At 53.8% G+C, this 17,561-nt stretch overlaps 1 protein-coding gene and 1 long non-coding RNA gene across 3 annotated transcripts; one reads left to right on the top strand and one right to left on the bottom strand.

Moving 5' to 3' along the window:
• Window positions 1–311: 311 nt before the first annotated feature.
• ISG20 (interferon stimulated exonuclease gene 20) lies at window positions 312–14,251 on the top strand. Of its 2 annotated transcripts, none has more exons than XM_082449937.1 (4): window positions 312–1,175; window positions 1,471–1,722; window positions 12,281–12,481; window positions 14,035–14,251. In XM_082449937.1, exons 2-4 carry the CDS (start codon window positions 1,495–1,497, stop codon window positions 14,119–14,121), a joined length of 516 nt encoding a protein of 171 aa, XP_082306063.1. In that variant the 5' UTR covers window positions 312–1,175; window positions 1,471–1,494; the 3' UTR covers window positions 14,122–14,251. The 2 variants fall into 2 exon arrangements, with proteins under 2 accessions (XP_082306063.1, XP_082306064.1); XM_082449938.1 differs by lacking the exon at window positions 312–1,175 and adding an exon at window positions 1,276–1,354.
• Window positions 5,956–12,272, bottom strand: LOC309655096. The gene is made up of 2 exons (XR_014260618.1): window positions 9,521–12,272; window positions 5,956–7,811 (listed from the first exon to the last, which is right to left on the bottom strand). It is a non-coding gene; the product is annotated as an uncharacterized lncRNA (long non-coding RNA).
• Window positions 14,252–17,561: the final 3,310 nt, after the last annotated feature.

Below are 17,561 nucleotides of genomic sequence, written 5' to 3' on the forward strand. Positions count from 1 at the left end.
TGAAAACACCGAGAACCTGGGGAAATTCCTTTCGAAGCCCCAAATCTTTGTGACAACGGGGGGGGGCTGTCAGATTCGACAGCTCAAAGCTTGTTCCATGTGGATCTGGGGTAGGAGGCAAGATGGGAGTGCTCAACTCACCACAGTATATAATGGACAATTTCCTCATTAAAGCCGATTCTATTTTTGCCCCGGATGTAACTCATTCATTTATTCAATAAATGTTGAGTGCTCCCTATGTGTTAGGCATTGTTCTAAGGGGTCAAAGTTCTAGCTTGGGAGAGCGTAGCCCCTGGGAAACACGGCCGGGCTGGTGGGGCTCCCTCCAGGCCTGCTTCTCCTTGTCCTCAAACAGCGTCAGTCCAGCTGGAGGCAGAGCACGTCGAGGGCAGACAAATGACTCTTTCTGAGGCATCCCTGAGCCAATAGAGGCCGTAGGGCTTTACTGGGTTGGCAGTGGGGGATAGCCCCCCTTGCACCCCAACCTTCTCCTGCCCTTCCCAATCAATAACCTCAGTGTCCCAAGAGCCAGCTCTCCCTGCCCCCATAAAAGACCTCACAGAGGGACTTCCCTGGTGGTCCATTGGTTAAGACTCCACACGCCCAATGCAGGGGGCCCGGGTTCGATCCCTGGTCAGGGAACTAGATCCCGCATGCCACAACTAAGAGCCTGCATACCGCAACGAGGATCCCGCATGCCACAACAAAGACCTGGTGCAGCCAAATAAATATTAAAAAAAAAAAAAAAGACCTCACAGAGTTTTCAGATTGGTGGCGGCCCCCCGGAAGTTGTGGGACATTCCCTGGGCTCCAGTCCTGGGGATGTTTATTCCCTGGCCAGAGGGTGAGAAATGAAAGACAGATGTTGCAATCCACTCCATCCACATCAGCTGCGTCATCCGAGGAGGGGGAGGGCTTGAGCGATTGGGTGGAGGGCAGGGGCAAAGGTGGGACACCCAGACACAGAGCCGGCCAGCTTCATCAATTCTGGCTCAGGACACCGAGCTCCCCACCTTCCGGCAGCCCAGCCCATGTGCCCGGCCTCCCGCCCCTGATTTCACTTGATAGCAAACCAGAAACTGAAACAGGGTCAGGATTCCCGGCTTGAAGTCAGAGATGAGTCACTGCTAAGAGCAACTGCAGTAGCTGAGAAGGGGCACCAGAGAGGCAGGCAGGTGAGAGTGGGAGACAGGATGGTGGGTTCAAGGCATTTCTCTGGGGTAGCAGCCAGGGGAGGTGCTGGGAGGGGGTATCCTGGTCCTGAGGCTGCCGGGCAGGACCAGAGAGAGGCCCTGGGACCGCCGGCTGAAGAAGCCAGTTGGGGTGGCAAGAGGCCAACTTCCTTCTGTGCCAGGTGGTGTTTGTGACAAAGGGCAGGGCAGAGGGTGTAGGCTGGCTGGGAGGTGGCTGAGGACGCCTGGGGTCTCAGCTGGCCCTCATGTGATGCCCCTCCTGCCGCCCCCTCTCCAGCGCATCTGAGGGTCCCGGTGGAACATGGCAAGAGGCATGCATGTGGTGGCCATGGACTGCGAGATGGTGGGGCTGGGGCCCTTCAAGGAGAGCGGCTTGGCTCGCTGCAGCCTCGTGGACTACCACGGCAACGTGCTCTACGACAAGTTCATCCGGCCCGAGGGCGAGATCACCGACTACAGAACCCCTGTCAGCGGGATCACGCCTCAGAACATGGAGGAGGCCACCCCGTTTGCCGTGGCCAGGCTGGAGGTAAGAGAAGGGCCATATGCCAGCCAGGCCAACACACATATACTCCCCCACACACACACATACACACTTCCCCGGCACCTCCCCTGGTTGCTGGAGCTGTGACCTGTGACCCCAGCCATGTCAGATTCCCTGGCACCCATGCGTGGGGAGCACCAGGGCATGAGAAACCCGTTGGTGTGTCCATCACATCCCTGAGGAGGCTTCCTGCCATCAGACAACCTTAGACTTGTATCTGGGAGCAGCCTTCGGGGCATCTGGTCCACCTTGCTGGTCTTACAATGGGGAAGCTGAGTCCTGCCTGCTGTTCCCTGCACACTGATTTGGGAGCTAGATTCCTCCTTCTTTCCTCTATACCGGCTGCCTCTGGGGAGCCCTGTGGGGGAAATGGGGGATGGGTCCTGGGTGGAGGCCCTCACTGGCTGGGCGCTTGGCAGGGCGCCCTCCTGGTCCTGAAGGACAGGCCAGCCAGAGCCCACTGAGCTCAGGGAGAGCTTGCTCCCAGACCCACCGCAGGCCATCCACTCATAGTGATGGGTGTGGCACACCGAAGTCTCCCATTCTCTTGCCCTTCAACTTGTTGTGACATCTCCAGTCTACTTTCTGTTTCTCTGAATCACTAGAAGAAAAGGAAACTCAACCACTCTAGAAGTGGCACTAGGGTTAGTCATTTCTGGGAAGGTGAACTCACATTGGGGAAGTTCATGAAGAACACAAAGAACTGAGGTTCACCTCAATCCCACATACTGCGCATGTGCCAGGCTCCAGGTGCCGGAGATAAGCCCACAACAATAGCCCCTGTTTTCTGAGCACTGGTTACTCACTGGATGCTCTCCTGAGCTCCATCCAGGAGCTCATTCATGCCTCACAAAACAGTCTGCCAAAAGTGTCTTCAGGAGCTGTTAGCTCAGAGCTAAGAGGGCCAGGTTTGAATCCTGGCTTTGTTCCTTACCTGCTAAGTTACCTTGAGCAAGTTCCTCACCCTCTCTGTACCCCATTTCCCCATCTGGAAAAGAAAATGGGGGTGATGACAGCAGCAATCTCACAGGATTATTGTGAGGAACAGACATTGTGTGTCCCCATATTACAGATGAGGAAACTGAGGCTCTCTTGAACTAAATAGTGATTTGGTAGGACTGCTGAAACAAAGTACCACAAAGTGGGTGGCTTAAACAACAGAAATGTCTTCTCTCACAGTTTTAGAGACTAGTTCTAGAAGTCCCAGATCAAGGTGTCAGCAGGGCTGGTTCCTTCTGAAGGCTGCAAGGGAAAACCTGTTCTGTGTCTCTCTCTTAGCTTCTGACAATTTGCTGGCCATCTTTGATGTTCCTTGGCTTGGAGAAATGTCACCCCAATCTTCGCCTTCATATTCACATGGCATTCTCCCTGTGTGCGTGTCTCACAAATTGCCCCTTTTTATAAGGACATCGGTTGTATTCGTTAGGGACTCAACCTATTCCATTATGACATCCTAACAATAACGTCTGCAATGACCCTATTTCCAAATAAGTCACATTTTGAGGTGGCTGGGGTTAGGATATAAACAAATGAATTTGAGGGAGAACGCAATTCAACCCATAACACTAAGCAACTCGCACAAGTTCAGATAACTAGAATGTGGAAGGCTCGAAACCTCTAGAGCTGTGTGTCCAGTAGGGTCCCACCAGTTAGGGGTGACAGGTGAGCACCTGAAAAGTGGCTGGTCTGTCTGAACTGAGATGTGCTGTAAGTGTAAAATATGCACTGGATTTCAAAGACTTGATTGAAAAAAGAACCATAAAGTACTTCGATAATTTTAAAATATAGATTATATGTAGAATGGTAGTATTTTTATATATTAGGTTAAATAAAACATTAAAACTAATTTCACCTATTTCTCTTTACCTTTTAAAATATGGCCGGTGATGATTTAAAATTACCTATGTGGCTCACGTTATGTTTCTTTCTATTAGACAGCACTGTTCTAGAGGTACTAAGAGGGTACTAAGGAGCCCTGAGGAGGGGGCAGAGTACATCAGGGTGGTCCTGGAAAGGCTCCATGAGGCTGGTGCTATTTGCCAAAGGGGAGGGAGGATTCTGTGTATGCAACTCAGTGGGCCATAGAGAGCCACTGAGATTCTTGAGTAAGAGCATGGCAGGATCAAAACCACTGTCAAGAAGACCTGAACGGGGCTGCTGGGGAGATGGATGGGAGTGAGGAAAGAGATGGCAGCAGAGAGAAGAGTCAGAGACCCCAGGGAGCAGTGCCTTAGTCATCAGTAGCATCCAGAGGATCGGAAAGAAGGAAACGTTAGGACAGAGGAGGACAAAGGTGAGTCACCAAGAAGGGGAGGGCAACACGAAGAAAGGTGGGGTGGTTTAGGTGCCGATGGGAGACCTAGGGATACTACATGGAGCTGCCCACACTCAGATCCCCACTGAGCAGTCAGGTGGGCGGCTTGGCCCCATCCCTTCTCCTCCTCCCCAGCCTCCCTCCCCATCCCAGCAGCAGGAAGGGCAGAAGAGAAATGCAATTCCCTGGACGCCCTCCAGCACTGGCCTGGGAGTCAGGACACCTCGGTCCTCATCCAGACTTGGTGCCAAAATGCTTTTGTTTCTCAGTTGGAGATTATGCCGGGCCCTTCCAGTGTGTAACATGGAGTGCCGTCCGGAGTAGTCACTTAACAGCCGTTCGAGGAGGGAGGCGGGGATCTAAAGACCGGGCAGCTCTTTGGAACCACACCTGCCGTTCACATTTCCTGCTCGATCACTTACTGGTTTGTGCGACCTTTGGCAAGTTACTGAAACTTTCTGAGCCTGAGTTTTCTCATCAGTGAAGGGGGAGTACTAATGCCTCCTTCCTGGCCTTGTGTAGGTTGGGTGTAGTGATGTGGTCTGTATCCCTAAGCACAGTGCCTGCTTCATGGCTGATGGTCATCAATGTGCCTGTGGAGAGAACAAGGCAGAAAGTCAAATTTTACATCCCGTCCCCTCTCCAACTTCCCTTGAGAACCTCGGTCTTAGATTCTGGCCCTCGTTTTCTGCCTGCTGCACAATGTATGCTCCCTGCCCATGTCTTCTACCCTGCTGCCAGAGACACTTCCCCAGGCCTGGCTCAGATCATAGCCCCCGCTCCCATCCCCACGCCCTGGTTCAAATACCTCCAAGGCTCCCATTGCCTAAGGTCCGGCAACCCAACGTCCATGGTCCTCTAAACACCACCTACCTACCTTTTCTGCCTTCTCTCTCAGCTCAGCTGTGCTTCAGACCCAACCCTACTCTCTCCCATCCCCCATCCCTTTCCCTAGAAATACTGCCATTCTGGCAGGCCCAGGCCAGAGGAGTCCTGTGTGATGCCCTGCCCGACCCCCTCACCCTCCCCACCCCGAACTCTACCCCCCTGGGGGTCTCACCCTCCTTGCTATAGCCCACACACTTCCTTTCTTTCTTTGGCCGCGCCGCGTGGCTTTCGGGATCTTAGTTCCCCAGCCAGGGATAGAACCCGTGCCCCCTGCAGTGGAAGCACTGAGTCCTAACCACTGGACCGCCAGGGAATTCCCATAGCCCACACACTTGAGAGCTTGCCTAGCCACACACACGGGTCTGTCTAGCTCCACAGCTCCTGCCATGTACTTTATCTGCCCCAGGTTGGATACTGTGCTTTGAACATAGAAGGTGCCCTGAGAATGTTGGTGGGATTGGAGTTGAATTGATTTTCACAATATAGGAGTTCTGGCAGCTGCGTGGAAGAGAATTGCCTCTGCCTTCGTGTTGGCCTTTGCTGTCAAGATACAGTAATACACGTACAGCCCAGGGGGCAGAGAGCAAGCACTGTCTTGATTTATTTTTAAAAAATATTTATTTATTTATTTTATTATTTATTATTTATTTTGGCTGCGCTGGATCTTCGTTGCGGCGTGCGGGATCTTTAGTTGGAGCATGTGGACTTTTAGCACACTGTCCTTAGACTTGGCTGGATGTGGGATCAATCCCAGCTCTGCCACCTGATTGCCCTGTGTCCTCCGGCTTGTTGCTAAACCTCTCGGTGGCCCTCAGTAGGATCCTCTGTAACACAGGGGTGATGAAGCAGCACAGGTGTATCCAGCCTCACGTCCAGGCCCTGTTCTAAGCACTTTTCATACCCCACTACCTTTACACCCCACCACAACCCTGGGAGGTAGTTAACTAGTATCATCACCCCATTTCGCAGATGAGCAAACTTAGGCACAAGGCTGAGCAAATTGTCCAAGAAAGGGGTGGAGCAGAGACTCAACTTCTGGCCCGAGGGCTTGCTTTGTGATGTTCTGATCCTGTGATCACAGTGTGTAAATGCGTGCTGTGAATGCTAAGTGCCTGATGCACGAACAGGTAGTGTCGGCGCAGCGTGGGAGTGAAGCTGTGGTTATGAGGCAACCGCCATCATCTGTTTTCACAAACAAGGACACTGAGGCACCTTGACCTCACTCATCACCCACAGTATTTCAATCCCAAAGACCAGGCTCACAGATCCCAAGCTGTGCTGGGGAGCCCCCAAAGGGCAGAAGCCTGTTAGCCATTTATCAGACCCCACAAGGCAGGTGACACCTCTCAGCCGAGCCACCAGCTCACCGGGCACCGGTTTCTTGCAGGCCTTTTTCAAAGGTGGCTCGCCAGCCTGTCTCTTCCTGCAAGTGGGCCCGGCTAGCAGTGAGCCACAGACCAGGCCATAGAAGCCAGGCCGGCTCCAGGGAGCCACGGAGCGCCCCAGTCCACCCAGGGCCCATGCAGCCACGAGGCACTAGGATTTTGAGGGGGCTCCCCTCACCCCCTTTTCTGTAATGGGATGACATTGCTTTTATAATGCAAGGTAACTGCCTTGTTATCTTCTGACGCCTATAGGTCTCACTGTCATCCAGCACGGTGGTTCTCAGTGCACTGTGATTTTGCCCCCAAGGGCAAATCTGGAGGCGATATCTGGAGGCATTTCTTTTTTTCTTTTCTTTTTTTTTTTTTTACAGTAAGATCAGATATTTTTATTTTATTTTATTTTATATTTATTTTTTAAACATCTTTATTGGAGTATAATTGCTTTGCAATGGTGTGTTAGTTTCTGCTTTATAACAAAGTGAATCAGTTATACATATACATATGTCCCCATATCTCCTCCCTCTTGCATCTCCCTCCCTCCCACCCTCCCTATCCCACCCCTCTAGGTGGTCACAAAACACCGAGCTGATCTCCCTGTGCTATGCGGCTGCTTCTCACTAGCTATCTATTTTATGTTTGGTAGTGTATATATGTCCATGCCACTGTCTCACTTTGTCCCAGCTTACCCTTCCCCCTCCCCGTATCCTCAAGTCCATTCTCTAGTAGGTCTGCATCTTTATTCCCGTCTTGCCCCTAGGTTCTTCTGACCATTTTTTTTTCTTTCTTTTTTTTTTTTAGATTCCATGTATATGTGTTAGCATACGGTATTTGTTTTTCTCTTTCTGACTTACTTCACTCTGTATGACAGTCTCTAGGTCCATCCACCTCACTACAAATAACTCAGTTTTGTTCCTTTTTATGGCTGAGTAATATTCCATTGTATATAGGTGCCACATCTTCTTTATCCATTCATCTATTGATGGACACTTAGTTTGCTTCCATGTCCTGGCTATTGTAAATAGAGCTGCAATGAACATTGTGGTACATGACTCTTTTTGAATTACAGTTTTCTCAGGGTATATGCCCAGTAGTGGGATTGCTGGGTCGTATGGTAGTTCTATTTTTAGTTTTTTAAGGAACCTCCATACTGTTCTCCATAGTGGCTGTATCAATTTACATTCCCACCAACAGTGCAAGAGGATTTGGAGGCATTTCTTTTTTAAAAAATTTATTTATTTATTTATTTATTTATTTATGGCTGTGTTGGGTCTTCGTTTCTGTGCGAGGACTTTCTCTAGTTGCGGCGAGCGGGGGCCACTCTTCATCGCGGTGCACGGGCCTCTCACTATCGCGGCCTCTCTTGTTGCGGAGCACAGGCTCTGGACGCGCAGGCTCAGTAGTGGAGGCATTTCTGATTGTCACAAGTGAGGTGCGGAAGGCTGCTACTGACATCCAGTGGCTTGAGGCCAGGGATGGTGCGGAACATCCTACAATGCACAGGACACACACTCACACCAAAGGAGTATCTGGCCCCAAATGTTAGTAGTTCCAAGGCTGAGAACCCTGTTCTACAGAGAGCCTCACAAATCAGACTGTCAGCACAGGAAGGAACCGGCGAGGAGACCAAGGTCCAGAGAGGGGCAGTGACTTGCTAAGGACACACAGCAAGCTGGGCTACAGCTCAGTGCTCAGATGCAGGGCTCTCAGCTGAGAAGTCAATGCTCTTTTAATTCATTTTTTAATCTAACGGTAATTGTCCATAGACTGTAACTCATTTTTGTAAGTAAATGCTCTTCTAATGTTAACCTGGTATACTGAGAAGCATCCACCCCATGACGGGGATTGGGGAATGATAATGACACTCTTAGTTTGCAAATAAAGAAACTAAATCTTGTGTGGCATCGTGGTTTAGGTGGGAAACAGAAAGGAAGCCACAGTAGCTTGTGAACAGGGACTGGTTTCAGCTGTACCAAGCGCTGTAGCCCTTGCCTGGGTTGAAGTGCCCTGTCGGGGCCCCGCCACCTGGCAGGTCTCTCTGGGGCTCAGCCAGATGGAGGAGGACGACTTTGTCATCCAGGTTTACCCCGGGTAAGCAGACAGAAGCTGGGGGCAGGGGCACCCAGAGAGCTTGGCAGGGGACAGAAGGAAAGAGGGGGACCAGGGCCACTCCTGAAGGTGACAGTAGGGGACCTGGGCCTCCACAAGGGCAACATTCTTCAGAGTCCCTTATAATCATGTCTCCTGGCAGCCAGGAATGAATGAACGGACAGATGGAAGAATGGATGCATGATGGGAGCAGCGGGCTCTAAGGGGCCGTACAGGCATCGGTGCCGGGATTGCCAAACTTGGCAGATGGGAAGAATACCCTGGAACATTTGCTAATGCCCCTCCCCTGGTGATGTTGATTCCGCAGGTCTGGAGTAGCGCCCTGCCCTCTGGATTTCTAACAAGGGTCTCGGGTGATTTTTTTGATCAGGCCTGGGAAATACTTGGACTAGAGGGAAAACACAGTGGAAAGAGAATTCAGGCAGACACCAGGGCCTGTCACTCCTCTGCGTGTGACATGGGTACACACCACTGGCACCCCCCTTTCCCTGTTGGTAAGATGGTATGACAATCCCCACCTCACAGGGGCCATATTCCTGATTCAAGAAATCTTCAGTGAGTGCCGTCATGGGCCCAGCAGTAGAAATTATTAATTTCCACCCTGAAATTAATAATGCTAATATAATCCCTAGGTTCTCAGTAGGTAGTAATAACAACAACTGTGATAATAGGGACAGGGTCAGGCAGATCCGGACACCGCATCTCAGCAATCAACTCACCAGCTGTGTGACCTGTGCAAGCCTCTTACCCTCTCTGATCCACAACCCCCTTCACTATAAAATGACACTAAGAATATTCTTGTTGAGAGGCCCCATGATGAGGCGAGGAAAGTACCTGGCCCAGTGCCAGGCAATGAGAACAGATCGATGAATGTCCCTTTCCCCCAACCACTCCAGTTCTTTCCAGGAATTTGAGCCTCCCTCCCCTGTGTTTGGCACACCTGCCTCATGACACTGATTCAGGGCAGGTCCAAAGCCAGCAGGTCACACAGCCCTGAGGCCCATCCAACTGGCACCTCCACACCACCCTGGGTTTCCCTCCCAGCCCTGCCACAGAAAGTCCATGGAGCCTCACCTCTCCAGGCCCTCACCTTACAAATGGGGAAACTGAAGCCCAGAGACCATCTTCGACCTCCCTGAGACCACATAGCGAGTCCCAGCAGCCTTTCCCTGCCCGGTGCCCAGCATCTTTGTCCTGAAGAGTTGGCATCTCTCTGCTAAACAGACTGTTCTCCTCCTTTCCCTACTTCTTCCTTCCTTCTGCTTGTCTACCTCTTATTTTATTTGTCTCATGATGAGTCTCATGGTCCTGAATGTACCCCTCTCCCCCCGCCACCACCGGGACCCTGGGGCTCGGGAAGTGATGAATTTCCCAGGAATCTACCTCACAGTGACTCGGCCCTCTTCCGCCTGGGACCGGCTGCTGTGGCTGACTCTGGGGTGGCACAGTCCCCTCAGAGCTTTGTGTGAACTGGGCCTGAGTCAGCTCATAGACAGGAAAACAGGCCCCATTGTTCAGAAACATAAAGGATGTCAGCAAGGAAAGGCGTGTGACCCACAGCTGCCCAGCACAGCCACAGCCACTGGCCCTGGGCCTCTACCCCTCCCCTGCGTGCTGCCCGAGCCCTTTCCTCCACACATAGGATTCCCCTTGAGCCGCTGCTCTGAGGTCGTGCGCCCTTACTACTCAGGGTGACCCACAGACCAGCGGCATCAGAACCACCTGTTACAAATGCAGAATCCCACGTCTGAATCCAGATTTTGGTGAGATTCACCAGGCGATTCCTCAGCCCAAGTGTGACAAGAACTGGTGTCCCTCAGGAGTGGCCCAGCTTTATTCTTTGAGTGCTTTCCCCAGTCCCTAGGTTGGGCGAGGGTCTGTCCGGAGGAGGACCCCAACAAAACCACGGTACCGGTGGGGCAGGCTGGTGACATTATGTGTTGACAGTGGATGGACCGACTCTGCCCCCAGTGCTGTGACCGTGGACAGGTCACCTCACTTCTTGGAGCCTTAGCTTCTTTCTGCAGAGTGGCCACAAGGGGGAGCAAGTCAAACGCCCCATGGGATGTCTGGGGAAGCCACTGGAAGCAGAAGCAGGACACGGGACGGTGTTGGCCATCCAGAGGGCTCCTTCCTGGGGCACAGAGGAAGAGATGAAGGCTGCCGGAGAGCTGTCCTAGTTGGGCCTGAGATGGCCATGAGCTGCCCTTCAGCTGGCGCCTGGTACAGCTCGCCCCAAGGTCCCCCTTCCGTCCTCCCCAGTGGCAGCCAAGGGAAGGAAAGGTGACCCGCCTGTGTGGCCAGTGATTGTGGCTCTCCATAGGGCCACCGTGGGAGAGGAGGTGAGAATGGAGGCCTGGGCATACGTGCAGGGCACAGGACTGGGGCACCCTGAGGGTTGCCCTCTGCAGCTTGGCCGCTGGGCTGGCGGAGGCCTGGAGCAGGCAGGTCTTTCAGCATAATGCGGTGGTGATAAGCAGGCTTTGAGGGCTGGCCCTGCCACGAACTAGCCGTGTGACTTGTCCCAGTTATCTAGTGACGCTTAGCACGTCACCCCAAAACGTAGTGCTCCAGTGTCAATATTTATGTCGCTCAGGCATCTGCAATCTGGGCAGGGCTCGGCAGAAGGGGACAGCTGGTTGGCCGAGGCACCCGGCAGGCCCGGGATTAGAATCACGGGATGGTTCGCTCACCCACCTGTGCCGTGGCTGGCGCTGGGGCTCCTTGGGCACAGCTCCCTACCTCAGGGTGGTCTCCCCAGCATGGTGGCTTCAGGGTAACTCAGGGCTCCCGGGACACTGGCCCCATAGAGAGATCAGAAGTCACACAGCCCGGCCCATATTCAAGGTGAAGGGAATTAGACTCCATCTTTTCTGTGAGGAGTGTCAAGGAATCTGCAAATATTTTAAATTCATCAGAGTCACCTTGAGTAAATTACTCCACTTCTCAGCACTTTAGTTTTTTCAACTGCAAAATTCAGTTAAACACAACCCTCCCTCATAGCTGTATGGCTTTTCTATGGCTGCTATAACAAAACCGTAGACTTGGTGGTTTAAAAGAACGAAAATTTATTGTCTTACACTTCTGTGGTTCAGAAGTCTGATGTGGGTCTCACTGGGCTGAGATCAAGGTGTCAGTAGGGCCGTGTTCATTTCTGGAGCCTTTGGAGGGGGATCTGTTTCCTTACCCTTTCCTGCTTCTATGGCTGCCCCTGTTCCTAACTCTCAGCCTCTTCCTCCACCTCCACAGCCAGAGGCAGCCTGGCAAGTTCACATGGCAGATCTCTCTGACCTCCACATATAAGGACCTTGGGATTATGCTGGGCCCACTCGGATCATCCAGAAACTCTCCCTATTTTAAGGCCATTTGATTAGCAACCTCAAGTCCATCTGCAACTTTAATTTTCCCTTGCTGTGTAACATGTTCTCAGGGCCTGGGGATTAGGGAGTGGGCATCTCTGGGAGGTCAACCCGCCTGCCACAGGAGGGTTGTTAAAAGGATTAAACGACATAATGTATGTGATGCACAACGAGTGCCTGGCTCATGGGACCATGGCCATTGCTATCACACAGAAACCACGGAAGGAGTTGGGATGGGCCTTCCGGCAGCACTGAACTGTTGAGGGTGAAGGGGTCTGGTCCAATCTCCTCATTTTATCGATGATATATACGTTCCAAGCCCAGAGAGGGATGGTGATTTGTTCATAGTCACACAGCAAGTCCAGGAGGACTTTGCTCATAGTCACACAGCTCAGGCCAGCACCCCCCCCCCCAACATGATGTCACCAAGTTGCCCCAGACCCACCCGAAGTACCCTGGGTGACGTTTAGGGTGCGTGTCTTCCTGGCCAGATCCTGCAGCTCCTGAAAGGCAAGCTGGTGGTGGGTCATGACCTGAAGCACGACTTCAAGGCGCTGAAGGAGAACATGCGCAACTACGCCATCTACGACACGGTCGCGGACAAGCTTCTTTGGCGCGAGGCCGGCGTGCTGTACTGCCGGCGCGTCTCCCTCCGCCTGCTGAGCCAGCGCCTCCTTGGGCGGCGCATCCAGGTGAGAACCACCCCCTTCCCAGGCTGGGGCCGGACTGCCGGCTCTGGGGGCCTGGCCCTTCCCGCTAGGACTGTAAAGTCTCCCAATAGCTCCGGAGCAAATATTTGGCCCCAAAGATGCTCAGCCTCCCCTTAGTCCTGAGAGGCTGTGTGCTGTGAGAGGGGCGGGGTTTCTCCAGGAGGGCAGGGCGTTTATCTGGGAGCTGACCCAGGAAGCCCTGCTAGAGTGAGGATGAGCGGCAGGGAAGGGAAGGCACCCAATCGAGGCGTTTTTGTGTGTTTTCAAAATCATGCCAGTTTCCCTGCGGGTAACTGAAGCTTAATCCCCCTGCCCAACTCTGCGAAATGGTGTAGAGCACAGAGCGCAGATGTATCCAGGGAGCCGCACTATTTACACACACCTCCCTTTCGGCAGGAACTGATGCTGCTCCCGGGGCCCTAATTCCTCAGCACTTGCAGCCACAGACAGAGCAGGCCCCCCCCCAGAGCCCCAGGCAGAAGCCTCTGGAATTGCCCCCCAGATAGGAAAGCGGCAGATATCCGATGAGGGGGATTCCAAAAAGTGAGAGAGGGACCCTGAGCTCAAACCCCCAGGCAAAGCAGTCTCCAGGAGGCGGCAGGCAGGTGTGTGCTGGGGGCTGGGAGCTCACGGGGGTGGAAGGGCCCAGGGAGGCGGGGTGGACACTAGGAGCTGCGGCCACACGTGGGCCCTTCCAGCTCCGCCGATGTTTATGAAGCACCTGCTCTGGGCCAGGCTGGACCAGAGGCTGAGCACCCGGGTGAGCAAGGCCCGGCCCATCCTTGAGAAACTCGTGGTTGAACGGAGGGTGGCCCGAGACCTGAGCATCAGCACATCTGTGGGGCGTGTCCACAGAGGGGAGGGCAGGTGTCCTGGAGCAGGGACGGAGGACGGGGGGCAGGCAGGACACCAGGTCTGAGTGGAGTGTGACGGGGCCGTCTTAGTGGAGGAGGCAAGAGAGGGGGCGCCGGGGAGGGGAGAGCCCGAGCCCCAGCCTGAGGAGTTGGGGGTGGCTTGGCTGGGGAGCAGGAATGTGTAGGAGACAGGGGATGGGCCTGAGGTTGGGCCCCTCTGTTGGGCTTGTGGCACCAGGGACCGAGGACAGAGTGTCAGCACGTGGATTCACTGAAGAGCCCTGTTCTCCACGTGCTGAGCAAGGAGCCCCTTAGAGACATCTGTGTCCACATTCCTCGGTGCCCTGGGGCTCCCTGTGAGAAATGCTTCAGCCCCTCTGGGTCTGAGGCCAAGTCTGCAGTGCCCGGCCCACACCCAGCGGATCGTAAGCACCTGGAGGGCACGGCCTGGCCCTCAGGATGCTGGATTCTGTGCCTGGCCATGCCTGGGTCTAGTGCTAATGGGTGAAGCCAGGCCTGCTCCGGCCCCCTGCTGAGTCCAGGGTGTCAGAGGCCTGGGAAGACTCACCCACTGACCCACTTGAGCCCTGTAAGTCAGGGTGCGAGCAGGGAAGGCCCAGGTCACATGGGCGCCTGGATTCAGCCGCACCCCAAGTCCCCACTCTGTACCTGTGTCTGCAGGACAGTGTGTTGGGACACAACTCGGTGGAAGACGCCAGGGCAACAATGGAGCTCTACCGAATCTCCAGGAGAATTCGAGGACTTTGAGGGCTGCCCGTCTGGTGGTATTCAGCACCCTCCGCAAGGACTACAGACCTTCGTCTCTTCAAAACAAAAATGCCCTTGCTTTTGGAAAATACATTTTTAGCAATAAAATGGCTCTATATTTTCTCTACTCCCTCGGATTCTCCTCTTGTCTTTTTCTTTCTTCTCTCTGAGCCAGGTGTCTGTGGACACCACCCAGCACTGAGAGGACAACGAACACTTGAGCCAGGACAGGGACAAGTGTCAATTTGCTTAACATCTTGAATCCTGTGGGTCCAGGAAGAAGTTCCTGTGACTTAATTAATACCCCTGCTTCGGGGCTTCCCTGGTGGCGCAGTGGTTGAGAATCTGCCTGCTGATGCAGGGGACACGGGTTCGAGCCCTGGTCTGGGAAAATCCCACATGCCGCAGACCCGTGCACTACAACTACTGAGCCTGCGTTCTAGAGCCCACGAGCCACAACTACTGAAGCCCCCACGCCTAGAGCCCATGCTCCGCAACAAGAGGAGCCACTGCAATGAGAAGCCCGCACACCTCAACAAAGAGAAGCCCCCCTCGCCACAACTAGAGAAAGCCTGTGCACAGCAATGAAGACCCAATGCAGCCAAAAATAAATAAATAAAAAATTTTTAAAAAACCCAACAACAACCCTGCCTCCACCTCCCTTTTCCAGTTGCATTTATTCCTGGGAGCGTGGCATTATTTTCTGGGGGTGACACCCACTCAGAGGTCCATTCATCCCATCTTGAAATTGGTTCCAGGGCACTGGTGAGCTTCCAGGCAAAGGTACAGGAGGAGTGATGGGTGCCACCCCTGGTGACCTTCAGCAAGTCATCCGTCTTCTCATTTGTAAAATAAGGAAGCAAAGGTGGTGGACTCTGGAGTCTGTGGGAACTAGGCTGAAATTTGGGTTCTGCCATTTAGTAGCTGTGTGACCTAGGGCCAATTACTTAACCTCTCTGTGCCTCAGTTTCTCCATCTGTAAAGCAGGAACTTCTAACAATTCATAGGGTTCTTGTGAGAGGCTGTAACAAAGTGTCCAGGACCATGCCTGTCATAGCTCAAGCAGCCACCAAATTCAATAACTGGTGACTATCCTGCACACAACCCGGCGTTCTAGGAGAACTGCTGCCCTCTGCTGCAGGGCCTGGCCCTCTAAAGGAAGGGCATGAGTAGGGTATGGAGAGAAGGATCCAAACCAGAGCAGTGACTGTGCAGTAGAATCGGCTGCAGAGTTGTTATTTTAATCCCTGACTGGGTCCTGCTTCAGCTCCACTGAACCAGGCTCCCTAGGGGTGGAGGTTAGGGTGGGGGAGTGGGGGTGAGGCAGGCACCTGTTAGTATTTTGACCTTCACAGGTGATTTTGAATCCTAAGACATCTGAATCACCAGAGGAGCTTTTTCAGCGCCCCCCAGTACCTAAGCACCATGTTTTCGCACTGGACCGGGCACCAGCATCACCTGGAGGCTGCTGGGCCCCATCCCAGAGTTTCTGATTCAGAAGGTCTGGGGTGGAACCCAGGAATCTGCATTCCCAACAAGTTCCCTGTTGATGTTCTGCTGCTGGTCCGGGGACCATGCTTTGAGAAGCACTGCCCAAGCGGCAGGTGACTGTGATGTGCAGCCATGGATGAGCCACTGGCCTAAGGGCTGAGCACCGCCAGGTGGACACCTGTCACGGATCCAGCCTCGACCCTGCCATCTCCCGTGGCTGCCTGCTCATGCAGACAGAGGGCCACAGTCCTGCAGGATGTGCCCTAAATAGCCCACTGCATGGGTGAGGGACTCCAGGTGAGGTTAAGAACCCCAGGGATTAAAGTCCAGGCCCGTCCGCCCCCAAACTCCAGTGCTTTACACTCAGACAGATTTACAATGGCGGTACTTTCCATTTGCACCACTGACTCTGAAAGTCTGGTCTGGGAAGGGCAGGGGAGGTGCACCTTGATCTCTCTGGGTTTTCTCCTGCCCTGTCTCCCATGTTTTAGGGTCAGGACCTCTGCTCTTAAGATCAATGAATGAACACTGGAAGCTGCTGGGTGAGGCTGTGCGTTTGGCTGTGCGTGGCCACCAGGTGGAGCCCTTGGGCCATCTCGCCCCCAGGCTGCCTTGCAGTCAGAACCAGCGGGAGGGACACTCTGGCAGGAGGTGTGAGGGGCTGGGTCTTTAACATGGTTAGGCGGCTGCTCCAGGGACCCTCTAGATGCCCTCGCTCAGCCACTGAGCTGAGGCTCAGAGGGGGCCGGGGGCCGTGGTACAGCCTGGCCTGGAAGGTGACCCCAGGCTCCCTGACTCCCAGCCCAAGGTTCCTTCCAGGGCTTCAGGCTTCCTTGAAAGGAGAGGCACCAGGATTCCCAGAGGAAAAGTTTTCCCAAAGGAAATCCCTACCCCGACTTCTTCTTTCTGGCTCTGGGGTTTGGATGCCCCCAGGGGAGAGAAAAGCTGGGGAGGTCCCCCTACCTCCCAGGTGGGCCCCCAAGGTGAGGGTCAGTCCCCAGAGGGCAGCGTGTGCTGTGGCCCCTGCCCCTCTCCCGGGCTCCCTGCCTCCTGCCCAGCCAGCTTCTCAGTGGAGGGAAGCACAGTCACGTGGGAAGCACATGGGTTGATGCTCTAGAGAGACCCCAGCTTCAGTCAGCCGACCTGGCTTGAGTGTCTCCCTCTGTGGGCTCAGGGTCCCCGGCCATCAAAGGGGCTGAGAAGGGGACTGAGATCCCATAGGCAGGGTGTCCAGCCCGGGGCTGGGGGTGGTGGGGGCCCATAAACAGCAGCATCACCACTGATCCTAATAAAACAGCTGCTCCTGCTGCCCCTCTAGACTCCTGACCTACCTGGGTCCCCACACACCTGGGGTCGTGCTGCCTGGGTTTCCCTCTCTCCTCCTCACTCTCCTGTGAGATCCTTGGGGTCAGGGCTACTCCACCGCTCATCTCATTATTCCCAGAACTTGCCACAGGCCCTGGTGCTCTGCCAGGGAGTGAGGAGGTGGATGGAGTGATGGAAGGAAGGAAGGACGGAGGGATGAATCCATTCTCAGCCGGCACTGGAATAAGAGGTCTCGTGTCTGACCTAAACATCCTTTCCTCCTTAAGCTGCCCCACCCGACAGAGCTCCTCTCCTTCCCTCAGCGAGCACACATCACACAGCCCAGCGCAGCGTGAGGACCAAGTAACACAGTGGCCGACATTTCTCAAGGGCTCGCTCGGCACCAGGCACAGTTCTAGGTGCTTCCCACGTATGATCTCATGTATAGAAGATGCTATTATTCTGCTCATTTATGATGAGGCAGCTGAGGTACAGGGAGGTTGAGTAACTTGACCAAAGTCATACAGAGATTAAGTGTTAAGTCTGGGAGTGGAATCACATTAGGGGAGAAGATGCTTGGGAATTCCTCACCGTGGAGGGGAACTGACAAATCCAATCTCCTTCTGTAGCAGCACAAGTCCCAT

This window comes from Balaenoptera physalus, assembly GCF_965194825.1.
Source record: "Balaenoptera physalus genome assembly, chromosome: 2".
Taxonomy (NCBI): Eukaryota; Metazoa; Chordata; class Mammalia; order Artiodactyla; family Balaenopteridae; genus Balaenoptera; species Balaenoptera physalus.

What these genes read in the sequence shown, in the direction of transcription:
- ISG20 (XM_082449937.1), top strand. Translation starts at nt 1,495, where the DNA reads ATGGCAAGAGGCATGCATGTGGTGGCCATGGACTGCGAGATGGTGGGG. An exon ending in TTGCCGTGGCCAGGCTGGAG is followed by an intron (nt 1,723 to 12,280) that starts GTAAGAGAAGGG and finishes CTTCCTGGCCAG; the next exon opens with ATCCTGCAGCTCCTGAAAGG. An exon ending in TCCTTGGGCGGCGCATCCAG is followed by an intron (nt 12,482 to 14,034) that starts GTGAGAACCACC and finishes CTGTGTCTGCAG; the next exon opens with GACAGTGTGTTGGGACACAA.